The sequence below is a fragment of the Macaca nemestrina genome, chromosome 11 (assembly GCF_043159975.1).
Source record: "Macaca nemestrina isolate mMacNem1 chromosome 11, mMacNem.hap1, whole genome shotgun sequence".
NCBI lineage: Eukaryota > Metazoa > Chordata > Mammalia > Primates > Cercopithecidae > Macaca > Macaca nemestrina.
In genome coordinates this window covers 56,623,227-56,647,352 of record NC_092135.1, presented here as the reverse complement: position 1 = coordinate 56,647,352, position 24,126 = coordinate 56,623,227, and the positions used below count along the sequence as shown (strand labels likewise).

The following is a 24,126-nucleotide window of genomic DNA, read 5'->3' as shown; positions in this document are numbered from 1 at the left end:
CTTTCTTTTTGGTGGAGGTTCTCTGAAAAGTCCCGAGGTGGTGCAGAGCATCACACATGGGGAGGGGGCTGAGCATGCTAAGCCAGGCCTCCCTTCTTCTCCTTATAAAGCCACCAGGCCCACTCCCATGGTAACCGATTAATCCATTAATCCCTGAACACATTAATCCATGCAGGAGGGCAGAGCCCTCTTGACCCAATCACCTCTCAAAGGCCCCACCTCTCAACGCTGCCACATTGGAGGTTACATTTCCACATGAGCTTTGGAGGAAACAGACATTCAAACCATAGCACCTTTCAAAGAAAAATCTGAGAAGCTGTGTTTGTGTGGCTCTTGCCCTATTGAGGTATTCGGTGAATCCCACATCAGTTCTTTCACACACAGAATTCTCTCTTCAAATTCATCTCTATTTCCTAAGCCAAAAGTACATCTCGATCCTCTCTGTTTGGAGACTTCTAAGCTTCAGCTCCAACCTATTTTCTTATGGGGTAGCAGAGACAGCTCTAGATTTGGGATTAAGAGAGCCCCAGATAAATTTCTCTACTTAACAAACTATAAGACATTAAGGAATCTCTTAATTTCCCAGAGGCTCATTTTCCCCATCGGTATAATAGGATAATAATAGCTATCATCTTTCAGAATTCTTGTGACAATTCCATGAAATACTGTATGGAGAACCATGCTTAAAATTCTGTCTTATATATTTTTTAGTGGAAGCTCTGCTTGCCCTAATTTTGTGTGGGTATTTCTTTCAGGCCTTCAAGATTTTATTTGAAAGTTCTCTTCCTTTTCCTTTCGCTTCTCATTTCTCTTGCCTCTGGTTCTCCATCACTTCATTTGTTCTAATGAATTCATTGTTCATCTGTTCTATCATATTTGGACAAAAATGTTGACATCCTGACCGTTGGTGTCAGAGCTGTTTGAGTGTGAGGAGACTATTTTGGGGTAAGGTGACATGATTTTCCAGGAGTCCAACAACCAGAGAAGTAGCTGAATTGCTGATTTGAAACTGAACAGGGTAAGGGAAGAAAAGTGAGGGAAGGGAGAGTGGGAGAGGGGAACACTTCCAACAAGATGGAGGCTGCCCCAGGTGACATGAGCAGTGAACGAAGTCCTGGGGTGGGGTGCAGTGGGGGTGGCAGTGGGAAGTGGGTGGAAGGACCCACAAACAGAATGAGGGTAGCAGACGTTCTACTGGATGTCGTCTGGTTACCATGATGTAAATGCTCTACCAAGTCTTTAGTAAATGTTGCCACCCACTGAAGAAGACTTTTAGGGAAATCACGGAAAAGAGCTGGGTCCGGATCAGGGTAGTGAGGGCACAGGGACAGCAAGCAATGAACGAATTCACTGAAAATCAGAGGTAACCATACCAGTGTAACCCTCCTGGGAATTTACACACATCTTGGAGAGGGCTTTAAATATCCACTGGGGACAATATGGGAATTTGAGCCAATCTTATTCTGAAAGGGGTGGTGACACCAGCTGACATCTAGATGTTCTTTAAAACAAAACATAGCTCAGGTCAGGTGCAGTGGCTCATGCCTGTAATCCAGCACTTTTGGAGGCCGAGGTGGGAGGATCGCTTGAGCCTAGGAGTTTGAGACCAGCCTGCACAATACGGGGAAACGCTGTCTCTACAGGAAATAAAAAATTAGCCAGGCATGGGTGTGGTGGCGTACACCTGTGGTCCCAGCAGCTTGGGAGAATCATCTGAAGCAGGGAGATTGGGGCTACAGTGAGCCATGATTGCGCCACTGCACACCAGCCTGGACGACCGAGTAAGACCCTGTCTCAAAATGAATGAATGAATGAATAAAATAAAACAGATAAAACACGACATGTCAAATGCCAGGCATATATTGCTTGACTTGGCATCTATCTAAACGAAGCCTATCACACAGGAGAAACCTGGCAAGTGTTTGTTGGATAAATTGATTTTAGTTTTTCCTGCCAATAATTTATCATCCTTTGTTCCTCTCTTACTGTATGTTTTTTTTGAGTGATCTCAGAAATAGCTATTTCTAAGTGTTCTCTACATCTTTTTCCTTGGCAAGACCTAGTTTTGCCTGTCATTTTCTTCCTGTTGTTTGCCCTCAGTAACTTCGTGTTTCCTGGTTCCCTCCTTGGACCTGAAGGCCAGCTTCATCATCTACTGTCCGAACTCTACCTGCTCTCTCAGCGTTCCTGGCTCAGCGGGGGTCTTCTGTTTGTGTTGGCTCTTGTGCCTAGCATAGCTAGCAATGCTGATCTCCCTTCTGTGGGGAAAGATTCTCCTCAATCTTGGTGAAAATTCAGTTTACAGAAGGAGAAAGAGATGAGAGAGAGAGAGAGAGAGCGCAAGCACATGAGGGCTTGTCTTTTGGAGATAACGTACTGAAGTATCTCTAGATGAAATGATACGAGGTTTAGGCCTCACTCTAAAGTAACCCAGAAGGAGAGAGGGAAAAGAGCAAAGAAGTAGGCGGCCGGATGCTGTGGCCAAACCAAGATGGCCCATGTTGTTGAAGCCCTGTGATGGGTACGTGAGGGTTCAATATAATATTCACTCAACTTTTGTGTATGTTTGAAGATTTCGTAATAAGCTTAGGGAATGTCTGTTTATTAAAGATCCACACATGAGTTATTGGTCTCCACAGCCACCATGGATTTTTTTGGCCTGCACGTGACCTTCGGGTGAGTTCTTGAGCCTCATCCACAGCATGACCCCGGCCCCCACCAAGCTGCATCTATACTCTCTCTTGTTATTGATTTGTTGGGTGTCCATTTCCCTTTGGTCTGAGAGATCCTGGTGGACAGGGGCTGTGTCTTATTCATCTTCATGTCCCAGTGCCTAGCATAGAATCTGGTGAATGGAACTCAAATGAGCTGAAGAAAGTTATCTGCCAGTGGATTCCCAGCCCACGGCAGCCCCTCCTCCTTGTCATGGCCTTTGCTGGGCCCATGACCCATGGCTGAGGGCCTCTGAGCGGAGCCACAGGACATCCACGCTGGGCTGTCTTCCTCAGGAGGGACAGTGGGCAGCTCTTGCACATGCCTCCATATCACCACAGAATTCTCTCCTGAACCTTCTTCTGCTGCTACATTAGCTAAGGGAATTCCAATTTCCTTTCAGATCTGAAGCTCGTACCAAACTTCTGACTTCCTGTGACTTGGTGATTTAAATGACTATAATTTAAGTTCATGTGTGAGTCCTCACTGCATAGGCTCCCTTTGAGCAGCCTCCCTTCCCCCACAGTACATCCCTCGTCTCCAGACAGAGAAAATGGTACCCTTCCTCTCGTCTCACTTCCTTTGGGTGGCTGGCCCTCATATCACCCTAAAGAAAGGCAAATCTAGCAGTGCCACCATCTGTGTTTCTCATTTCTCTTATTATCCCCTCCCCATGTTTCCTTCCTGCCTCCATCCAGTCCCAAATCTTCAGCTTTTCTCTGAATTTCCTGTTCTAGTCTCAGCTTAATAGAGTTCTACTATTACTGTAGTTCTGGCAGCTTCTAGGATAGGCATCCCAGCACCATTTTGCTCTCACCACTACTCTTTAATTAGCTTTTACCAATCTCAGTAGTCATTTTATCTTCTTTGCAGTATGCAACACTGAAAGGGTTCAGTTGGGGAGTCAGGTGTTATTGTGCCCATTTGGCAAGGATTGGAAAGGTTGAGTGGCTTGCTTAAGGTTGCAGAACCAGTAAGGGTCAGTAGTAGCATCTCCGTCTCCTGAATGTTAGTCTAATGTTCCAACCTGTACCCACCATCTGCTCTGTGTTACTGTCCCCTTGGAAAACAGTGGCTGACCTTGAACTTCATCCATTTTCCTCACAACAGTTATCTTCCTGGGATATATCTAACAACAGTGCCAGAGGACTGGAAACTGAGCTAAGCCAAAATGAGGTGGTAATAACTGTCTTACTGATTCATGCTGGCATTGCCTGAAGGCCTGCTATTGTCTCTAGCAATTCTCTTATTCCCGAAAAAGAGCCAAAAAATGGAGGGGAGGAGGTGGATGCATCCCCACATCCAAGTGGGCATTAGCCAGTGCCTCTTGTTTCCAAGAATCAGAGACAGGTTCAGCACCAGGTCATACTCCAAGAGTTGTCAACCTGTTCAATCAAGGACTGAAGTGCCGGCACCCTTCCCTGGGTAAAGAGAAGGGCTAGTGCTCCAATAGCATTCTCAACTGGAGGTGCAGAATGGTGAAGCAGTGAGTGACAGCCAACCTCTGTGAGGAAAGGATATGGAGGTCCCCACCTGTCACCTGAGGATGCCCTTGACTGTTTACGTGTGAATTCATGAAAAGTGTGTGTGTGTGTGTGTGTGTATGTGTGTGTGTGGTAGAGGGGAGAAGAGCTAGTGCAAGCTTAGTTATGGCAATACTCTCTTTCCCACCCCACCTCCAGTGAAAATAACTTCTGTAGCCCAACCACGATGTCCTATTCTGGAGCTTTCTGGGAGGCCCTGAGCAACTCTCCCACTGAAGCTATAATTCCACCTTCTGTCCTTGATTGCTTGGCAGAAAATAATATGTTTGTAATCAATTTAATTTTTCATTTTCCCACATTAAGCCTTGAAAACAAACTATGTACTTATGGGGGAAACTGGAAAAGACATTTCACCTCAAGTGAAAACTTGAACATCCTTAGACAAACAACTGAGAAGAGTCACTTCTTATGTTTGCATTGGATATTGGCCTTTTCCAAGCCCAGTCTACTCCTCTCCAACCTCTGCCTTCAAGGAGAACTCAATGAGGGTGGAACAATTCAGGGTCAGTGTCAAGAAGAGTGCTTATGCAGGGAGGTGGATGGAACAGTCAGGTATTCTGGATGCTTCACTTAGTCTACAGGATTACACATGCAAACATCAATGGGATTCTGACCTGGACCAAAAAGAGGCACAGGGATGTGTTAGATTTACAAGTTTGGATGCTTTATTACCTAAAGTCAAAGGGGAAGATACAAAAGCTGTTTAATTTACCAAGCAAGTGCAGCATGCCTATGGAAAGCTTTGGCCCTTTTTGCTAAGCTGTCAGATGTTTGAGGCAGCTGGCCAGACGGCTGTGTTTTAAATCCAGGCTTAACATTTTCGAGGCTGCTGAATAATGTAGATCCTTTTCAGTGGAACAACCTTTTCCAGAGCAGGTGCGGGTTTTTGATGCGCCATGTGCACTGTTGCTGGAAATTTATGGTTGAGCTAAAGGTGAGAAGAGAAGAAAAAATAGGCATATTGGATCTTCTTGGTCATGAAATATTAAACTAGTAGAAAGTGATATCGTTGGTCAAGGGAATCTCATAATTTTGTTTATTTATTTGATAATATCTCTTTTTTTTTCCCCTTACTATTTCTAGCCCTAAACCGATGGGAGTATGTTTTAACCTGGGTCTTCTCTCATTTACTGTCTTTAACTTTAAAAAATTCCAATTGACATTTTAAAAAGTGGGAATGGTTAAGTATGTCTGCAACAGTTCTCTGTGGTGTTAGCAATTATTCTGGCACTAGTATGCATCTATGAATCACTGAATTCTAAGAAGGCTACAGAGACATTGGAGAAGGTCCAGAGGGGGGACGAAAAACTCCTCAATTGTCAAAAGAAATAAAGAACCTCTGAAATAAGTTAAGAAGAGTTAGGGTTATTTATTAGGTCTAAGTATGTACATTTGCTATTTTTAAGGTCAAAAATGGTGTGATATTGGCCATTCCATATGGTTCAATCTAAATAGCCCAGTGAAGAGAAGGCTGAGGGATGGCTTACTAGCCTCAGGGAACAAAAGTTCTGATTAGTCTTCTCCACAGAAGACATCTGTGAGTAAATAAGCTTAAATAGACTTATTAACACAGGCTGAGACTTTTTGACAATGAGAGACATTTCATATGGAACCCAGAGACCTTGTGGAATTTACATTAATGATAACTTAAGATAGAAAGCATGCCCAATGGTGCTGACCACTTCAGACACGGTTTTCCTAGGAGGAGAATTTGGACCCAGTGACCTTTTGGGTCCATACTAGTTCTTGGTTTCCAAGCCCATCAATTTATAAAAGTACCTAAAGAAACCTCCCTTGGCCAGCAAGGAAGGGATGCCTCAACTCAGTAGGAATTTAACTTATCACTATTGAACTTAGATGCCCTTGCCTTGACACTCTAAATAAAACGGGAGATAAAACTGTTCATGACCCCAGTCATCACACTGTTTATGGTTTGTTTGCGCTCTTCTAAGCCAGAGAAAACATATGTGCGCTACGTCTCTTCTCAAATGTCTCTGCCCAGGCCCTAGGCACAAAGCAGTCCCTTTCATTTGAAATGTGACTCCAAAAAGTCCTTTCTTCTTGGTTTTAAAAAATTAAACACACTGGCAGAATATACACTGAAGTGTTAGCAATGGTTACCTCTGGGGGATAGAATTACAGGCAATGCCTGGTCTTTTTCTTTGCTTTATTTATCAGTACTTTTTTTTTTTTTTTTATAATGAGCAGGTACAAGTTATACAAAAATTAAGCCCAAGGATTATCTCTGCCAACATTCTAGCAGTTGGAAACAAAACATAATTGGGATATTGATCATAAATGTTGCATTAGAGTCTAAAAAAGACCTGATGACTTTTTTTTTTTGGTCAGATCAGTTATCATCAGACCATATGATGTTCATTTTACAATGTGTTAAGGGCAGAATGTTTTGTTTTGCTTTGGTTTTTTTTTCAGCATTAGATCCAGAAGGAAATTTAAGAGGGCATTGACTTCAGTAGTTTACTTCCAGAGTTGGTGTCTTTAGTCTCAACTAAAATAGATGAATTATTTCAGGTTAGTTTTACATCACATTTGAGAGATTGCAGGTAGGAATAAAAATTTGACAAGTTAGTGAAGGTAAAAGGGGGTGAGAAGGGAAACAAACAAAAAAAACTCTGATATAATAGAAATGTGGACAATTAGCCAAGGTGAGGTAGGGTAAGAAGACAAGTTGGGACTGGAACAAAGAAAGCCACATGCTGATTGTTGTTCTTAAGTAAGAGATGATGGGTGGAGGTAGGAAAAGAAAAAGGAAAGGAGAGTAGTGTTACAATAAGTGATCGAAGATATTTTCTGCTTAATTTGGCACTAATTTGTTACTTGATCACCTCCAGGATGATCTCCACAATTTAGGGGCTACATTGTTTGGGCATGTAAAGAAAATTGTGCTAAGATATACAAAACTTGTCATTTTAACCATTTTAAAGTGTGTGTACAGTTAGCCCAGTGGCACTAAATACATTCACATTATTGCACAGCTATCAACACCATCCACCTCCAGAACCTTTTCATCATCCTAAACTGAAACTTGGAATCAATTAAACAATCACTCTCCATTCCCTCCTCCTCCAAGCCCCTGGCAACCACCATTCTACTTTCTATATCTATGAATCTGACTACTCTGGGTACCTCCCATAAGTAGAATCATTCAATATTTGTCCTTTTGTGTCTGGCTTATTTCACTTAGCATAATGTCTTCAAGGTCCATCCATGTTACAGATGTGTTGGGATTTCCTTCTTTTCTAAGGTTAAATAAAATTCCATTGTGTGCGTGTATATATATATATATTCACCACGTTTTGTCTATCCATTCATCCATTGATGAATACTTGGTTAGGATCTCTTCACCTTTTGGCTATTGTGAATGATGTGGCTATGAACAGTGGTGTAGGAATATCTGTTCTGAGTCCCTACTTTCAATTCTTCCAATATATGGGAAGATTATATTGGAAGAAGTGGAATTGCTGGATCATATGGCAATTCTCTCTCTCTCTCTTTTTTTTTTTTTGAGGTTTTGCTCTGTCACCCAGACTGGAGTGCAGGGGTGTGATCTCTGCTCCCTGTAACATTGAACTCCTGGCTCAAGTGGTCCTCTTGCCTCAGCCTCCCGAGTGACTGGGACCTCAGGCATGTGCCACCATGCTGGGCTAATTTTTTATATTTTTAGTAGAGACAAGGTCTTTCTACGTTGCCCAGGCTGGTCTTGAACTGGGCTCAAGCGATTCTCCTGCCTCAGCCTCCCAAAGTGCTAGGATTCAAGTTGTGAGCCACTGCGTCCAGCCTGACATGGCAATTCTATATTTATCTTTTGAGGAACCACCATATTGTTTTCCACAGCAACTGGACCATTTTACATTCCCACCAGCAATACAGAAGTGTTAAGGGTTACATTTTAACTGAGGCATTCAACCAGAGCTCTAAAAGCACTGCTCAACTACTTCCCAGACGACGAATTTCACAGATTAGAATATTTGGGAAACAAAGTCAGCTCCTGTGGCCCATTGGCCATTTGAACTGATCTGGGAAAGTTCGAGAGAAGAAAAGAAAATCAACAGGATTGAGAAAAAAGTAGGAATAATTCTGGCAAAGCTAATAGGCAAATTGCCCATAATTGTTAAGCTACAAGTGTACAGGTTTTGGGGTTCCAGGACCAGGGTTTCCATAGCAACATGAAAATACGATAAAAGGAAAGTTCTCCTTCTCATCTCCCTACCTGCCTCAGTCAGGGGCATCCTGATGTAGGACTTGGGGCTATGGGTGAAGAGTCTATAAAGAATCTTCCGTCAGAATGGATGAAACTGTCAATAAAATGGTCAGCTCCTCAATGTACTAATTCTTTGTTGTAGATTTTATATCAATGGAGATAGGAAAAGGTTATTTTCAAGTCTAAACTACAAATAAGTAGAAACAGCTTTCCAGAGTATAAGCTACAACCAGCTGTGTTTTAGTCTGACATTTTAACTTTGGGGAAGCTGTGGAATTTTCATCATTAGCCTCTGTAAAATGATAGTATTTGTAGAATGAAAGGTGTTTCTTGTGTCATTCATCAGGGTAAGAGAATGCAGGGTAACTCCACGAGAGAAAGAATTTAAAGCCATGTATGTACAAGGATCCTGCCTTGCTGTGGCTCCATTACAGGGGCAACACATTGAACTTAGAAAGTGGATCAGTAGAAACTTCTACATTGAGAATTTACCTTCATCTTGGGTAGCTGTGACCTCAGAACCTATATTTTTCATTTAGGAGAAAAAGCAAAAGAAGTGTAATGGAGGTCTTCATGACTAGAGCCCTGAAATTCTAGATGCAAGCAAATCAGCTGCAGGTTTTGTTTTAGAGCCTGAAGTTGGGTGGTGTTAGCAGACTGGCAGTGCTTTCATTCATCTTTCCAGGGTGTTAACTTCCAACTCGAATGTTGGCACTTAAATTTCCACACCCTGTTAAGCAAACTGCTTAAAACAAAACATTCAGCTCTCGTCAATGAAATTCAAGGATACTCCTACAGTGATAGTAATCTACAGAACAAGAGAAGCCTTTTAAAATCTGCAGAGCCTTTGATAGTTTTCTCTCCCCCAGGATCCCATTTCACATACATCTCACTGGCTTTGGCAGTGGTGACCCATAGTCTGGCAGCTTGAAAAAAGTAGCCCCACCTTTAACCAGGCTTCAGCATTCCCCCTCCACACCATAACGCAACCCCGTTATGGATGTTTTAACTGGATACTTTTATGGTCTGAGAAGTTTCACAACTATTGCCAAATTTAATTGCCATGGCTGTCCAGAGGATTAATATATTTGGCAGAATCATTCTTGTTCACTCCCTACCTTAAAATAATTTTTTAAAAGTAAATGAATGAGCACAAATCCCAGAGGAGTTATGTGACATCTAAAAGGTCAAATAACTTCTAAGTAGTGGGTGGAACTTGATCTAAGACCAGGTCTCCCAGATTTCTAGCCCAGAGAGCTTTTGGGTTACATAACCTGTTTTCTGCAGGAATACCATGTCATGTGTTCTGCCACTGGGCAACATGAATTCTCTTAATATTGAGGGCTTCAAGAGGTGGGGAAGGCTGGCTGGAGAGCGGGGAGGAAAGGAGAAATGAGGTAGGGTGGGATAAAGCAGTCTGTGTGGAGGGGAGAGGTGGGGAAATACTGGGGTAGATTCTAGGCTGCTTCCCATTTTGATTTACACAATTCCAGCCCTTTGGAGATCATTTTTCAATCTCCAAAATCTTAAACCCCATGTTGATTTTAAAGTAGGAATTCAGAGATGAATAGCATACAGAGAGAATTTTCCTGCCATGGTTGAATGGTTGATGAGTTCCTATAGAGAGGGGTTGCTTTAGAGACTTAATTTCTTAAAATAAGTATGGGAAATAACATGGGTTCTTGGGACTAGACACGATTGTAACTGAGGGCATGAACACGTTAATAAATGCAGAGGATGTGACTCTCAATTCTGCCACTGCATTTATTCTGACCAACTGTATATTGTTAGGTCTCTGTGGCAATACATACTGTGAGGAGAATCATTGTAATGCAGGACAAATGTATTAAAAGATACCTGTATCTCTGTATCTTTTATATATCATTTCTTATATTTTTTGAATCACCCTGTAGAGTTTATAGCAGCATGGCTATTCAGTTTTTAAAATCAAAGTATTTACCTAAAGTAAAATTTACCCTTTTTAGTGTGCTGCTTTATGAGTCTTGACAAGGACATACAGTTTGTGACTACAACCACAATCAAGATAAATAACCGTCCCATCATTCCCCCAAATTCCCTCTGGTCATTTGTAATCAACCCCTCCTACTCAGCCCCACACAACTGGTGATCTCAGTAGATCTAGTGGTCAGCAGATCTCAACCCCAGGTTGACCTTTATTGTGAAATCTTACTAGGTTTCAGGTTGAATGATGGATTCCGTGGGATTTTTCTTAGCTATAGGGAAACACATGGATCCTACCAATGTTTGTTTTTGAGGTAGTCCCTTACGGTACTCTTGGAGCTTATTTTTGTTGCTGGTGCCTTACACTTTACCTGAGTTCCCAAGTGATAATGGGATGCAGGCCTGGGAACAGAAGATATCACTTGCTGAGGGCTAAGTGTCCTAGCACTGTGCATGTATTATGTTTTACTCTCAACATGTCCCTGTGAAGTAGATACTAGTACTCACATTCCCATTTACAGATAAGGAAAGAAGAGCACAAAAAAGTGAAGAAACCTGCCCCAGGGCACACGCTAGTGAGAGACACAGCCAGCACAGGAACTGGGCAGCCTATGGCTGATGCCAAGACCTGCTCTCCTAACCAGTAACCTGTACAATCTTAGCCACAGTCCTACTCCACTAAACACTGAGCTGAGCACAGAGGTATATTTTTAAAAATAGGTATAGTTTCTGTTAAAAATATTTCTTTTTCTTTTCTTTTCTTTTTTTTTTGAGATGGAGTCTCACTCTGTTGCCCAGGCTGGAGTGCAGTGGCGTGATCTCGGCTCACTGCAACTTCCATCTCCCGGGTTCAAGCAATTCTCCTGCCTCAGCCTCCCGAGTAGCTGGGACTATAGGCACGGACCACAATGCCCAGCTAATTTTTGTATTTTTAGTAGAGACGGGGTTTTACCATATTGGCCAGGCTGGTCTTGAACTCCTGACCTTGTGATCCACCTGCCTCAGCCTCCCAAAGTGCTGGGATTACAGGTGTGAGCCACTGTGCCTGGCCTGTTAAAAATATTTCTAACAGCACATCATCTCAATGTTCTCTTATGGTTTCCAAATACAACTGATTATTATTGTTAAGTATTGTTACTTAGGGAAGAGATTATTCTTTTTACCTTTGAAATAAAGAAGTGATATGTCAAAGACATAAGCATATCATCTGTCTATAAGAACACAGTGTAAACTCTGGCATCGTACCTAATACACAGCATGACCAACCTTTATTGACCATTCCTTTTCAATACTTTATTTTGAGTTAACAAATATTTTAGGGGAACATGTCTATTCTATCTAGTTCCACTTACAACTGTGAGCACTCTCTTGCCCCAAGGAAGAGGTGTTTAGTGGGCAGGAGCAAGAGAATGTAAGATGTGGGAGCAGACAGCTTGTGTTACCCTGGCAGGGTATCATGCACCAGCCCTGCCTCTGAAGCCAGGAAGGCAGAGAGTCACTTCTGACTTCACCCTAAATTGACCTGAGTGCAGAACCAAGGCTCCCATGTGAGGAGGCTCGGTAGCTACGGCTCATCATCAAGATCTAACCTTTGTACAACATGGACTTTAGATATGCTGTCTTATTTCACTGTCATAAAAACCAATGCTACTAACCCTAACACAGTGCAAAGAGGTTACTCTGTGCTGAGACTCTTCCAAGACCTTCCTGTCTGTGAGCTCACTGTCTCCACATAACAACCCTATAAGCCGCGCACTCTTCCTTACCTCCATTGTACACACATGGAACTGAACCACAGGATAAGTAACTTGCTCAAGGCCATACAGACGGTGATGAAGCCAGTGCCAAATGGGAGGCCTGGGGGCTAGCTGCACTCATCTTTTTCAAAGGCTGAGCTGGTGGTCCTCAGGCATCTGATTTTGGTTGCAACAGCAAGTCTTCCTTCTACAGAGGATGCTTTATCCCACCCCTTCCATAAACAGGGCAGTAGCAGAAAGAGTGGCTCTATATTACCTTGACTGTGACATACCTGCCTACTAGACATAGAACAAGGGCCCTCGCTCAGCTCACCTACAAAATTTGAAAACAAACTTTTGAATCCAGAAAATCAAACCACTGTCTACTTGGTAAGAGTTTTCTGAGTTTCTAGAACTACCTAACAGGAATTCAGGATATATGGCCGGGCGCAGTGACTCACACCTGTAATCCCAGCACTTTGGGAGGTCGAGGTGGGTGGATCACCTGAGGTCAGTAGTTTGAGACCAGCCTGGCCAACATGGTGAAACCCTGTCTCTATTAAAAATACAAAATTAACTGAAGGTAGTGGTGCATGCCTGTAATCCCAGCTATTCGGGAGGCTGAGGCAGGAGAATCACTTCAACTCAGGAGGTGGAGGTTGCAGTGAAAGCTGAGATCGCGTAATTGTACTCCAGTCTGGGCAAAAAGAGCAAAGTTTGTATCAAAAAAAAAAAAAAAAAGGAAAAAAAGAAAAGAAGGAATTCAGAATATAGAAATAAAAATAGTCCTGGTCAACTACCTTTATAAGCAGACTTTACTGGATAAACCCAGCTGGTGCCCAGCCTTCCTCCAACCCTAGACCATGCAGCCCTCTACCACCCACCCTCTCCTCAAATCAAATATCTCCTTATAGGAACACAGGGGCAGGGAAGAAGGTCAAAAACTGCTGAAGCCCCACTCCACAGGCTGCCTTTTATAAAAACATGCCAATGTTTCCAAGAAATATTTGGGATAGCAAAGTACCATTCTGCAAATTCAGCATCACAATTTCTGCTTTCTTATCTTATTTTGGAAAGGGTTTATTAAATGGACACTTTAGGAATTTGAGAGACGCAGCTTCTCCCACTCAAATCACTTTGTGTTCCTCTGACCGAGAACAAATTCTTTCACAACGACATAAAACCCCTGGGTTGGAAAGAACTTCAGTGGTCATCCGCGCATTCACCCATGCAGCCGGATCTGCTGGGCGGACTGACTTGGAGCGTTATGTGATTTGCCCACGGCTCACCTTCTCCAGCGCGTCGTTCAGGGCATCCAGTGTCTGTATTTTGGCAACATTTGCAATGGCGCTGTGAAGATGAAAAGAAACTTTGAACAGGACTTAAAAAATTTTCCCACTGAAAAGGCCACATGATTTATACAGAGGACTGTCTCTCCGGCCTTTTTTGCTTTCACTCTGCTTGGGAACATCTAGAAGACACAGATTTTGCTTCTGTGTACCTATGTGCTACACACAACAAGTTTTGCAGGCCAAGTTATTATTATTGGTTTTTTGTTTTGTTTTTGTTTTTGTTTTTTTGAGACGGAGTTTCGCTCTTGTTGCCCAGGCTGGAGTGCAATGGTGCAATCTCGGCTCACTGCAACCTCCGCCTCCTGGGTTCAAGCGATTCTCCTGCCTCAGCCTCCCAAGTCGCTGGGATTACAGGCATGTGCCACCATGCCTGGCTAATTTTTTGTATTTTTAGTAGAAACGGGGTTTCACCATGTTAGCCAGGCTGGTCTCAAACTCCTGACCTCAGGTGATCCACCCACTTCAGCTTCCCAAAGTGCTGGGATTACAAGCATGAGACACCATGGCTGCCTATTATTATTATTTTTTTAACTTTTTATTGAAATATGATATACACACAGAAACATGTACATACTATAAGCATATAGATTGAATAAAATTGAAACTACTAGTCAAACCAGCTGTCCCTAAGGATAACTGCTACCCTGATTTATAGCCTCAAAGACTGGTTTTGACTGTTTTTGTGCTTCATAAAATAAACCGTCTACAGCTCGTACTCTTTTGCATCTGGCTTCTTTCTCTCAGGCCAAGTTATTTTGTAGGAGAGTTTCAATCAGGGCTGAATCTACAGTACAATATCAATGTCTTGAAGAAACTCTGCACTTGGCATATATTTTTTTCTGGATGGTTTGTGTTGGTTTGTAGAAGCTATTAGGAAGTGGATATGGATTGATGATGTTTGGAAAATTCTGGTCTACAGCATATTTTTAAAAAGCTATTCTCTAAGATGACATAAAAAGGAGTGTTTGTCCATGAAAACAAGGCTTTCCTATCCTGTGCACATGCCCCGCTAGGAGATGTAAATAGCAGAGGGGGATACATGTGGAGATGATACTTAATTCCAGGGTCTCCTACCACAATGGCTCCTCCCAAGGCCCTGGGAGGGGCCCTACCCATTCCATATTGGTCATTTTTGGTTATTTTTCTTTTAAAATGGCCCTGAAAGTCTATAAGTTTCAAGCTCCACATAACCTGTTTCTGTCCCTGGTACTTAGGGCAAGAGCCATCTTTTGCTGTTTAAGTTCTGTAAAAGTCCAATTTCTGTCATTTAACGACTATTAGAAAACAATTGAGTTTTTAAAGAAGATTCCAATCACCACCTTATTACTCTCTAGCCAACTCCCCTACCTGCATTGTTCAGTGGACGTTAGAATTAATAGTAAGCCCCATTTTTCTGAGATGCAGAGAAATGAATGACCTGTCCTTTGGCTGCCCACTAGTAAGTCGTTTCCAAGACAAGACGCTTTAGTTCCTGAGCCCCTGGCTCAGGCAGGTTAACCAATGTCACAATCAGCAGGGCACATGCTTGAGTCAGGTTTTGGATACAGAATGAATAGTTCTCAAAATTAATCAGCTTGCAATTCAATCGCAGTCTGATATCATTTACAGAATGCACTCACTATTCTAGGAACTGTCCTAGATGCTGGGTCAGAAGATAAATAACGTGTGACCTCCACCCTTGACAACATACAGCTTCCCTCTTGTCATGTGATGGTTAGTTTCTGATACGGCAGTAACAAATGACTGGCTGCTAATGCGGCAAATCAGCATTTCATTCTAAAGTGGAGGGAGGCAAATCCTCAAAAAATGTCTTCCCAGAAATTAGGAAGAAATCTTTAAAAGTGACTTAAAAATAATTTTATAGAAAAGAGTCAAAGACGTGCCATAGTCTATTTCCATTCTCTTTCTGAGATGGTTTAACTCTCATGGAGGTGCCTGGAGCATCCTCTACTCAGCTCCTTTTGAATTACTCATCAACTGATCTGTGGAAACCATTTCAAAATTAATAGTCTTTGAAACACTCCTCAGAAAGAACCAGTTCTGCGTGTTTCTTGGTTTTTGAAATGCTCTGGCTTTCCTTACCCAATGCCTAGAGTGGTTGGGCCATGTGCGTTCCTGATCCAGCCCACAGCTCTCGGCTGAGTTCTGAGAACAGCGCAGGCGTCAAGGTTATGGCGGAAGGAGCAGGGGGGAGGCTGCTCAGTACCTATGTGCCTTCCAGCTGTGCCAAATATAGTGGCCATTACTTTCTAAATAATTCAGTGATGGATTTAAAACAAAAAAGACATTTATTTTTAATTCAGGACATTTACTTCAGCAGAAAGCGTATTATGAAAACAGGGCCAACCTAGGAACAATATTTTAAAGGCTGATCTGAAAATAGGATAAAAGGATTGGTGTCAGGTTTGGATGCATTTAGGACCGTGCCTATTAAGTGCAAAGCCGCTGGGCTGGACACAGAGAGGAGGAGAATGGGTGGGGGTGGTGATGGGAGCCCTCCAGAGGGTAGCCACCTAACTTCCCCACCCCTCACCCTAAGTCACCACAGATCACACCCTCCAACCCCACCCCCTTCTCTGGCGGCCTTCCAAAGGCACAGGAAGCCTTGGTTTGTCCTAAAATAACTCCTGGAGGCAGAGTCATTCAAAACTCAAGGTGATGGAGAAGAATTGTAAGAGTCCCTACCTTGTTTTCTCGAATCCTGTTTTTTTGGTATGTCTCTCCAAGGCACCAATTTCTTGTTTTTTGGAAATTCTCATTCCTCCAGCTTTTACTACAAACAGATAAAAATCAGCAAGGAAGTTAGAATAGTGAGAGAAGGCTTGCTTTGTTATTAAAGGTATGACTTTAGATTTGAAAATAATTTTTGAACTTATTTTTTAAAGATCTAAACTTTTGTATAAAACAACACAATAAAAGAAAAATATATATATTTTATTGGCAAACCAGGTGTGGGTGGAGGAAGGGCTGAGAGCTACTTGTTTATGCTCAGAGAAGTGGAACCAAGGCTGAAAAAGCAGAAGGTTACACCTTAGATTTAGGGAAGAGAATAACAACATACTCCCTCAGGCATTTCACTGAAAAACATTTTTTCTTATTATCAAACCAATTACATTCCCCACAATAGCAACCGACAATTACAATGTGACCCTCTGTTTTCCCACCAGATTAAAGTTGTGCGTGGCTTGCATTTTTCTTTTTCTAACCGAAGCTTTCAAAAGCCAGATTCTGAGAAATGAGCCAAAAGTCAGGGCACACAGCGATAAAAGGCATTTAACTCAACAGAGGTGGTTCCGAGTCTACCAGATACCCACCTTCCATCCAGACCCCAAACCTCCAGTGTGGGCCAAGCTCAGATGTTCTAATGAGTAATTAAACTGCATTAATAATCCTGCCATTCAAATGATCAATTAATGTTAATTAGGCTACAGATGACCTAACAGCAATTCAAGTGTTTAACAATGTCAGATGAAATCAACTTTTGAAAAGGAACAACCCATTTCAGATAGCAAGTCAAAGCAAATGCTTTTTTTCTGTTCCCAGGAAATTTGCACATCTAAAATCTGACAAGCTCAAATGAGGAAAAGCTAAATGGACATTGATTTGTTTGAGCCTGTTAATTCTTTTTATGAAAATGCCAGATTGGCGATTTTCTAAAACTGTGGTCCAATAAAGTGAAAAATAAAGAAAATCTATTGTATTTCTCTGTGCCCTTGTGAACTGACTTCATCATTGTTCTTTACAATTATTACTTAATTTATTATCTTGGTTATGTTATCTGCATAAGGCACAAAATTCAAAAGCCATAAAAAGGTCTGCAGTCTCCCTTCTACCATTATTTTCCAACTTCCTAGATTATCTTCCAAGATACTGCTAATGTTATGAGCTTCCTGTGTCTTCATCCACAGTTATTCTACACATACACTTAGGTTTGATTTTTTATAAAAATGGTAGCATAAGGTACACATTGCTCTACATCTTGTTTATTTTCTTCACTTAATCACGTATTTTAGAGAAAGTTCCATATCTATATTTACATCTACATCTATATCTCTATATATCATTTATGTGATTTTCTTTTTTAACACCTGCTTTAGCATTTTATTATATGAACACCCTGTGTTTACTTAACCAGTTCCCTAATGTTGGACATTTCATGTGTTTCTAATCTACTGCTATCACAAACAATGCTGCAATGAATATCCTTTTGTTATCAGAAAGAGGTGTCTTGATCCAGACTCCAAAAAAGGGTTCTTGGATCTTGCACAGGAAGAAATTCAAGGCGAATCACAGAGCTCAGTGAAGTAAGTTTATTAGAAACATTACAGAGTAGGGTGTCCTCAGAAAGCGAGTGCACAAACAATGTTTTTCAGTTTTTCTTATATAGGGGCCTTGTCTATGTAAAGACTAAACTGTGACGACATGCAGGTGAGCAGACAACATGACAAGATTTATTATTCTACTGATGTAAAGAAAACCATCCTTGACATTTGGTTGGTGTGCGAGTACATCAAAGCGTAACTGTTATTATCTTGAAAGCATTATTGTTATGGGTATTGGCACATCTGGACTTTCTGTGGTTGTAAGAGTTTGTTCTTGCAGGCATTACCAAGCTGTTTCCTCAGCTGTAAACATCTTAGCACCATGGGGTTGTGACTGGCAAGGAATGTGCCTCGCTCATTCTAAGATAGAGGTGATTTTAAAGTGGTGTCACTCCGGCTCTTTTGGATTCTTGCTCTCCTAACAGTTTTAGATATATAATTTTGCACAAATACAAGTATACCTGTGGGGGAATTCCTAAAAGTGATCTTGTTAGTTCTTAAGAGTATGCGTGTCTGGAATTTAGTTAAATCTTGCCAAATTGCCCTTAGCGGAGGTTGTACCAGTTTAGAATCTCACCAGCCACGATGACAATGATTGTTCCTCCATAGCCCTGTTAACAATGAGAGCTACAAAGTGTTTGGTTTTATCAGCCAATAAGTTACAAAATAGGTAAGGGTATCTCACTGTTTTAATTCTCATTTCTCATTTTTTATTAAAGGTTGAGCTTGGTTCTGTGTTTTAGAAGACATTTGCATTTTCTTTTCTGTAAGCTGTTCAAATCTTTTGTCCTTTACAATTGGATTGTTAGTCTTTTTCCTATCTTTTTCTTATTGATTTATAGGAGCTCTTTTTCCATGAAATACATTGCAAATATAAAATATTATATTGTACCAGTTACCAGTTACTGCTTTTTGGCTTTATTGATAATGTTTTTGCCAGTCAGAAATTTGGTGTTTTTATGTGACCTTGTCAATCTCTTATGGGTTTTGTATCACTAAGGAGATCTGATGTTTTACTATTTAACCATTCCTGCATTCATGGAATAAACTCCATTTGGTCATTTGAATTACCAAGTTTAAAACAATATTGATTTATATATATAAGCCTCAGAAAATGCTATCTTTATATATTATCTGCTTTAATTTATATATATATACATTCTTTATATATATAAATTATTTATATACACATATGGCATACAAAGTAATCAGCAACAAAAATGAAATTATATGGAAACATTTCTGAATAGCCGCGGAACACAGGTGAAATAAATCAAGGGATGGGCTTTTTCCCAAAGAATGTTTGAGGAGTGTGTGCCTCTGTATGAGAGCTGGTGTCTGCTCATAGCTCTGTTGTTTGATGATAAGAAGAATCAAATAAGAGCTCTAGGGGCTTTGATACACCTCCGAACAGTATTTTTCATTCTCCTTATGACAAGTGCCTTTTATATATGGTGTGCTGTAATTATTTTCTTGTTAGTGTTCCTTTTGCTTTCCCTGATGCTATTATTCCTACACATTTTCTTCTGCCTGGACTAATTATTATCACCAACTATAGAAGCAAAATTGTTTTAGTTAAAGATGAGAAGACCTGGCTGGGCACGATGGCTCACACCTGTAATCCCAGCACTTTGGGAGGCCGAGGCAGGTGGATCACCTGAGGTGAGGAGTTCGAGACCAGTCTGACCAGAAGGGCAAAACCCTGTCTCTACTAAAAATACAGAAATTGGCAGGGTGTGATGGCGGCTGCCTGTAGTCCCAGCCACTATTTGGGAGGCTGAGACAGGAGAATTGCTTGAACCTGGGAGGCGGAGGTTGCAGTGAGCTGAGGTCACACCACTCACACAGGCCTGGGTGACAGAGTGAGATTCCTCTTTTATTTTATTTTATTTTTTATTTTTTATTTTAAAAAGAAGACCTTTGGAATATTGAGTTCTGTACCACTCGTTTAGAAGGACATTGATAATCTGGGAATCTTCAGAGGAGAGTGACCAGAGTGAAGGCAGGCATGCTACATGAGGAAGTAGGGAATCTGGTAAGATAACTCCTGAAGAAGCAAAGACTCAAGATAGCTTAGTGAATCATCTTCAAATATCTGAAGGGCTGTCATGAGGGCAGAGGAGCAATTTACTGATGAGGAAATGTTATGTCGGGTTGGACAACTCCACTCCTGCCTCAGCCTCCCAAGTAGCTGGGATTACAGGCATGTGCCATCATGCCTGGCTAATTTTTTGTATTTTTAGTAGAAACAGGGTTTCACCATGTTAGCCAGGTGATCAAACTCCTGACCTCAGGTGATCCACCCACTTCAGCTTCCCAAAGTGCTGGGATTACAAGCATGAGACACCCCTCTCATGGCTCTGATTCATTTGGCTTAGCCCCAATTAAAAAGTGCAGGAAATGTAGAAAAAGTCGTGAACCACTGCTCTTTCTATTCATCACATATCTGGCTTCCTGGGATCACCTTCTACTCACACATTTTTGGTGCTGCTGTTCATATAATGGGGTTCTTCCGAAAGTGAGAGCGAGACAAATCAAGAAAGCAGAAAATTCCATGCTCTGCTTACTAGATCCCAGGCCACCTTGTGTTTTATGTAGTCTCGTTTCATAGCATAAATATATAGCCAGGGCTAACAGAGGTGCAATATATTATATTAATATACATTAAAACAAAACCACTGAGTGCTCCATATATAGGTAGGAAAGAGATGCAGCTAGCTGACTTCTGAGTCTTTTTTTTTTTTTTTTTTGACAGAGTCTTGCTCTTGTTGCCCAGGCTGGAGTGCAGTGGCGTGATATTGGCTCACCACAACCTCTGCCTCCCGGATTCAAGTGATTCTCCTGCCTCAGCCTCCCAAGTAGCTGGGATTACAGGCTCATGCCACCATACCTGGCTAATTTTTGTATTTTTAGTAGAGACGGGGTTTCACCATATTGGCCAAGCTGGTCTTGAACTCCTGACCTCAGGTGATCTACCCGCCTCGGCCTCCCAAAGTGCTGGGATTACAGGTGTGAGCTACTGTGCCAGCTGAGTGATTTCATTTTTAACTGTGATGGGATAGGCACACATTTTTTCCATTGCAGTTTTCTTCTGTTCCGACTACTGCAGTAGTGTCTAATGCCGCTCCAGCATCAGGATGTCTTGAAATTGGGGAGGATAATTTCTTTTGATAGTAATGTGTTCTACCAGCCTGCATTTTAAGGAGGCTAACATTCAGGTGCCAGGTACTTTACAGAGGTGATCTCTTTTAATCATTACAACAAACTTACTAGATAGATGTTATTTATTGCATCCTGTTTCAGAGATGAGGAAACTCAGGCTCGAAGATGGGAAATGAAATCAAGGTCCAAACCCAGGTCTGTCTGATTCCAAAGGCTATGTATGTCCCACCCTCCCCACCGAGTCACCTCGTCTTCCCACTTTTAGGGATCTGTATTTTGCTTATAAAAATCAAGTGAAAAATTAATAGAATTTTGGCTCTTGTTTTTGTTCCATAAATAAAATTTTGCACCACCACAAACAGATTCAGACTTAAAATTAGTGGCAAGACAGGCTGAAGGATGACACTTCTTTGTTCCCTTGTGCTCAGTGGGGAGGCAAAAGTCTGCCTTCATCTCCATTCTAATTATCCAAAACCTCTTATCTGTAGTGTCACAGTTCATAATAATTAATTGTCATGCCAGAGGCATTGTGGCATGCTTGATGGAGTCATGGTGTGCTATGTACACAGAGTAATTAGCAATCATTAGTGGTGGGGACAGAAAGTTCCCAGTGGTTTCATTCAAACTTTCATTTGGTTAAGTTTATGTCTGTGTTCTTTGTGTGTAAATGTTGCTTAGCAAAACAGGTTTCAGCTTAGACATTTTATGAAGGATTGGAGTGGAAATGACATAATGAGAATGGAGTTCTTTTTTCTTTTGTCTTTGTCTATGCAAGGAGCCTCTCTTCAATGACTTGCATATATACTTCCAGACTAATAGCTAACATCATTAACTTTAAATATAGGTAATGTTAAATACTGCTACGTTTGATTACAAATATAAAATGTCAGTAATCTGCTAGAGGAGATCAGAGCAAGATGTCTAGAATTGGAAACTCAGAATGAGTAGTAAAATTCTGGACTCTTTTTGGCTAGGCTACCTGCCAGAAAGCCACCAAAACAATGTTACATTTTGACTCTCTGTGAAGACGATACTGCCATCACCCTCTGCAGCAAAGATTATTAAAACAACCATGGCCTAGAGGTGCCAGAGAATTAGATAGTAAATATGTTTTGTAAATGGAGAAAGGCAAGAACAAAGCAATCAAGCTTTTGAGGTCTTTCTTCAGTACAAAAGAAAGAAGGCAGTTGGAAGAATATAAAACTGACTAAAAATAGGCCTGTACACCTCAGCCAACCTATATGAACATATGGTTAAGTACAATACAACTAATTTCCATATTCCAGAGAGTCAATATAGATAGCATAAATTAAAAAAAAAAAGAGACAACTCTGGATGCTTTGCAAACACCTTGACAGCTACCTTTTCCAGTCAGCCTCCTCAAGACCTGTGTCTTTATTTAAAAGTACTTCTCAGCTTGTTGACAGGTAAGCTACATCCCCAAAGCCTGAGGAGGGAGAAAGAAACATGATTGCTGTCCTCTGTGCAGAAGCCGCTTCGCCTGGGTAGGAAGTCAGATGATGTACAGGCATCTTGGGGAGACTGAGTCTTACAGCTGGAACCTCTAAAGAGAAAGGTTTCCATGGTAGCAAATCATCTTCCTGGTGTGGATGTGTCACTGCTAACCTACAGCCAGCGCCCCAGGAAAGGAACGCTGCCTCAAGGGAGGAAAGGTACAGCCTCTCTACCTATGCCTTTCCACAAGCGCCAGATCCATACACTCCCATAGGTAATTAGGTTTTAACCCACTGGGGGGTCTGACAAATCCCCAGGTGGCTTTACACACAAGCCAAGAAGGATCAAAGGCATAGGAGGAAGTCGGGCTGTATGGAGCTAAAGTAATACTAGGTAGGCAGAGAAGCTTCGGTCTGTTGGGGTGCTCCGTGGAAGGCACTGGTGGAAGAGGGGTGCAGCAACAGCCTGCAGGACTGAGGGCAGGTGGCAGCCTACCTGCGGGAGGATGTCCCCCTTTCCGGGGGGAGAGCAGGTCTTGCACTTCATTTGCCATAGCGCGTGCCAGTGCCAGTGCCAGTGCTGGTGCTCTGGAGGCCGAATGCCAGCTGTGGCTGTCCCACCACCGCACCCAGCTTTATACAGGCAGGGGGCAGGGCCCCTTAAGGGCATTGCTGAGCAGCAACAGGGCTTGTCATCCAGCTCTCTGGGAAACCTGCATCTCCTTGGCAAGTTTTCTCTTAGAAGAAGACTTTCTTCTTCCCTTCATCTGGGAAGGCAAGACAGATGTCTACAGGAGACAGGATATTCTTTTTTTTTTTTTTTTCCACAGGAGGAAAGGGAGAGGATGGAGTTCGGTGGAATTCTTTTTCTCTCCAACTGTTGATCCCTCAAGTGTGTATAGTGCACCTGCAATGTAACAGGCTTTTGTCATATTCCAGCATGGCAAGGAGGGCAAGACAAGTTCTTTGCTTCAGGACATCTGCAGTTTTTCTAAAGAGACAGGTATAGAGCAAAGTCTTGTGCCTCTGTCCCAGTTTTTGCAGTTATAAGCATTTATACTAAGAAAGTAATTGGAAATGTATACAGAGATATCCGTGCAAGGATGGTAATCATATGCTTCTTTTCTTTTTAAAATATTGATGGGAATCAACATAAACATTTCCGAATACAGAGGGATAGTTAAGATGAATCAAGACCTCGCTGTGAGAGTATACCTTACAATCATGTTTTCAAATAATAGTTAATGATGTAGAAATATTAATGATACGATAGTGAAAAAGTAGACAAGAAACCAATCAATGCCAATTTTGTTAAAAAGGAAAAATACAACTTTAAGCTTAGACATTATTGTAATTCTAGTGCCAATAAAAGTTGAGCATGTGGCAGACACTTATAAAAATTTCTTTGTTCTTCAGTACAGTTAAAAAACAACTTAAAGATCTGTTGTCTTCTCTTCAAAAAACCCTGTTAAGAAAATAAAAACGAGCTACAAACTGGGAGAAAATATCTGTAAAATACATTTCTGATGAAGTGCTGACATTTAGAATATATAAAGAATTCTTACAACTCAATAATAAGAAAGCAGGCAACCCAATTAAAAATGGGCAAAAGATTCAAACAAAACTTTACAAAATAAGGATATTGACAACACATCATCAC

The 24,126-nt window shown here is 41.5% G+C and overlaps 1 protein-coding gene across 2 annotated transcripts; it reads right to left on the bottom strand.

The window, feature by feature from the left end:
- Nucleotides 1–4,898: 4,898 nt before the first annotated feature.
- LOC105493200 (death associated protein like 1) lies at nt 4,899–23,094 on the bottom strand. Of its 2 annotated transcripts, XM_071072464.1 has the most exons (5): nt 22,963–23,094; nt 16,214–16,301; nt 13,466–13,526; nt 12,774–12,873; nt 5,103–5,184 (listed from the first exon to the last, which is right to left on the bottom strand). In XM_071072464.1, exons 1-4 carry the CDS (start codon nt 23,018–23,020, stop codon nt 12,817–12,819), a joined length of 264 nt encoding a protein of 87 aa, XP_070928565.1. In that variant the 5' UTR covers nt 23,021–23,094; the 3' UTR covers nt 5,103–5,184; nt 12,774–12,816. The 2 variants fall into 2 exon arrangements, with proteins under 2 accessions (XP_011759017.1, XP_070928565.1); XM_011760715.2 differs by lacking the exon at nt 12,774–12,873 and having other exon boundaries at nt 4,899–5,184; nt 22,963–23,093.
- Nucleotides 23,095–24,126: the final 1,032 nt, after the last annotated feature.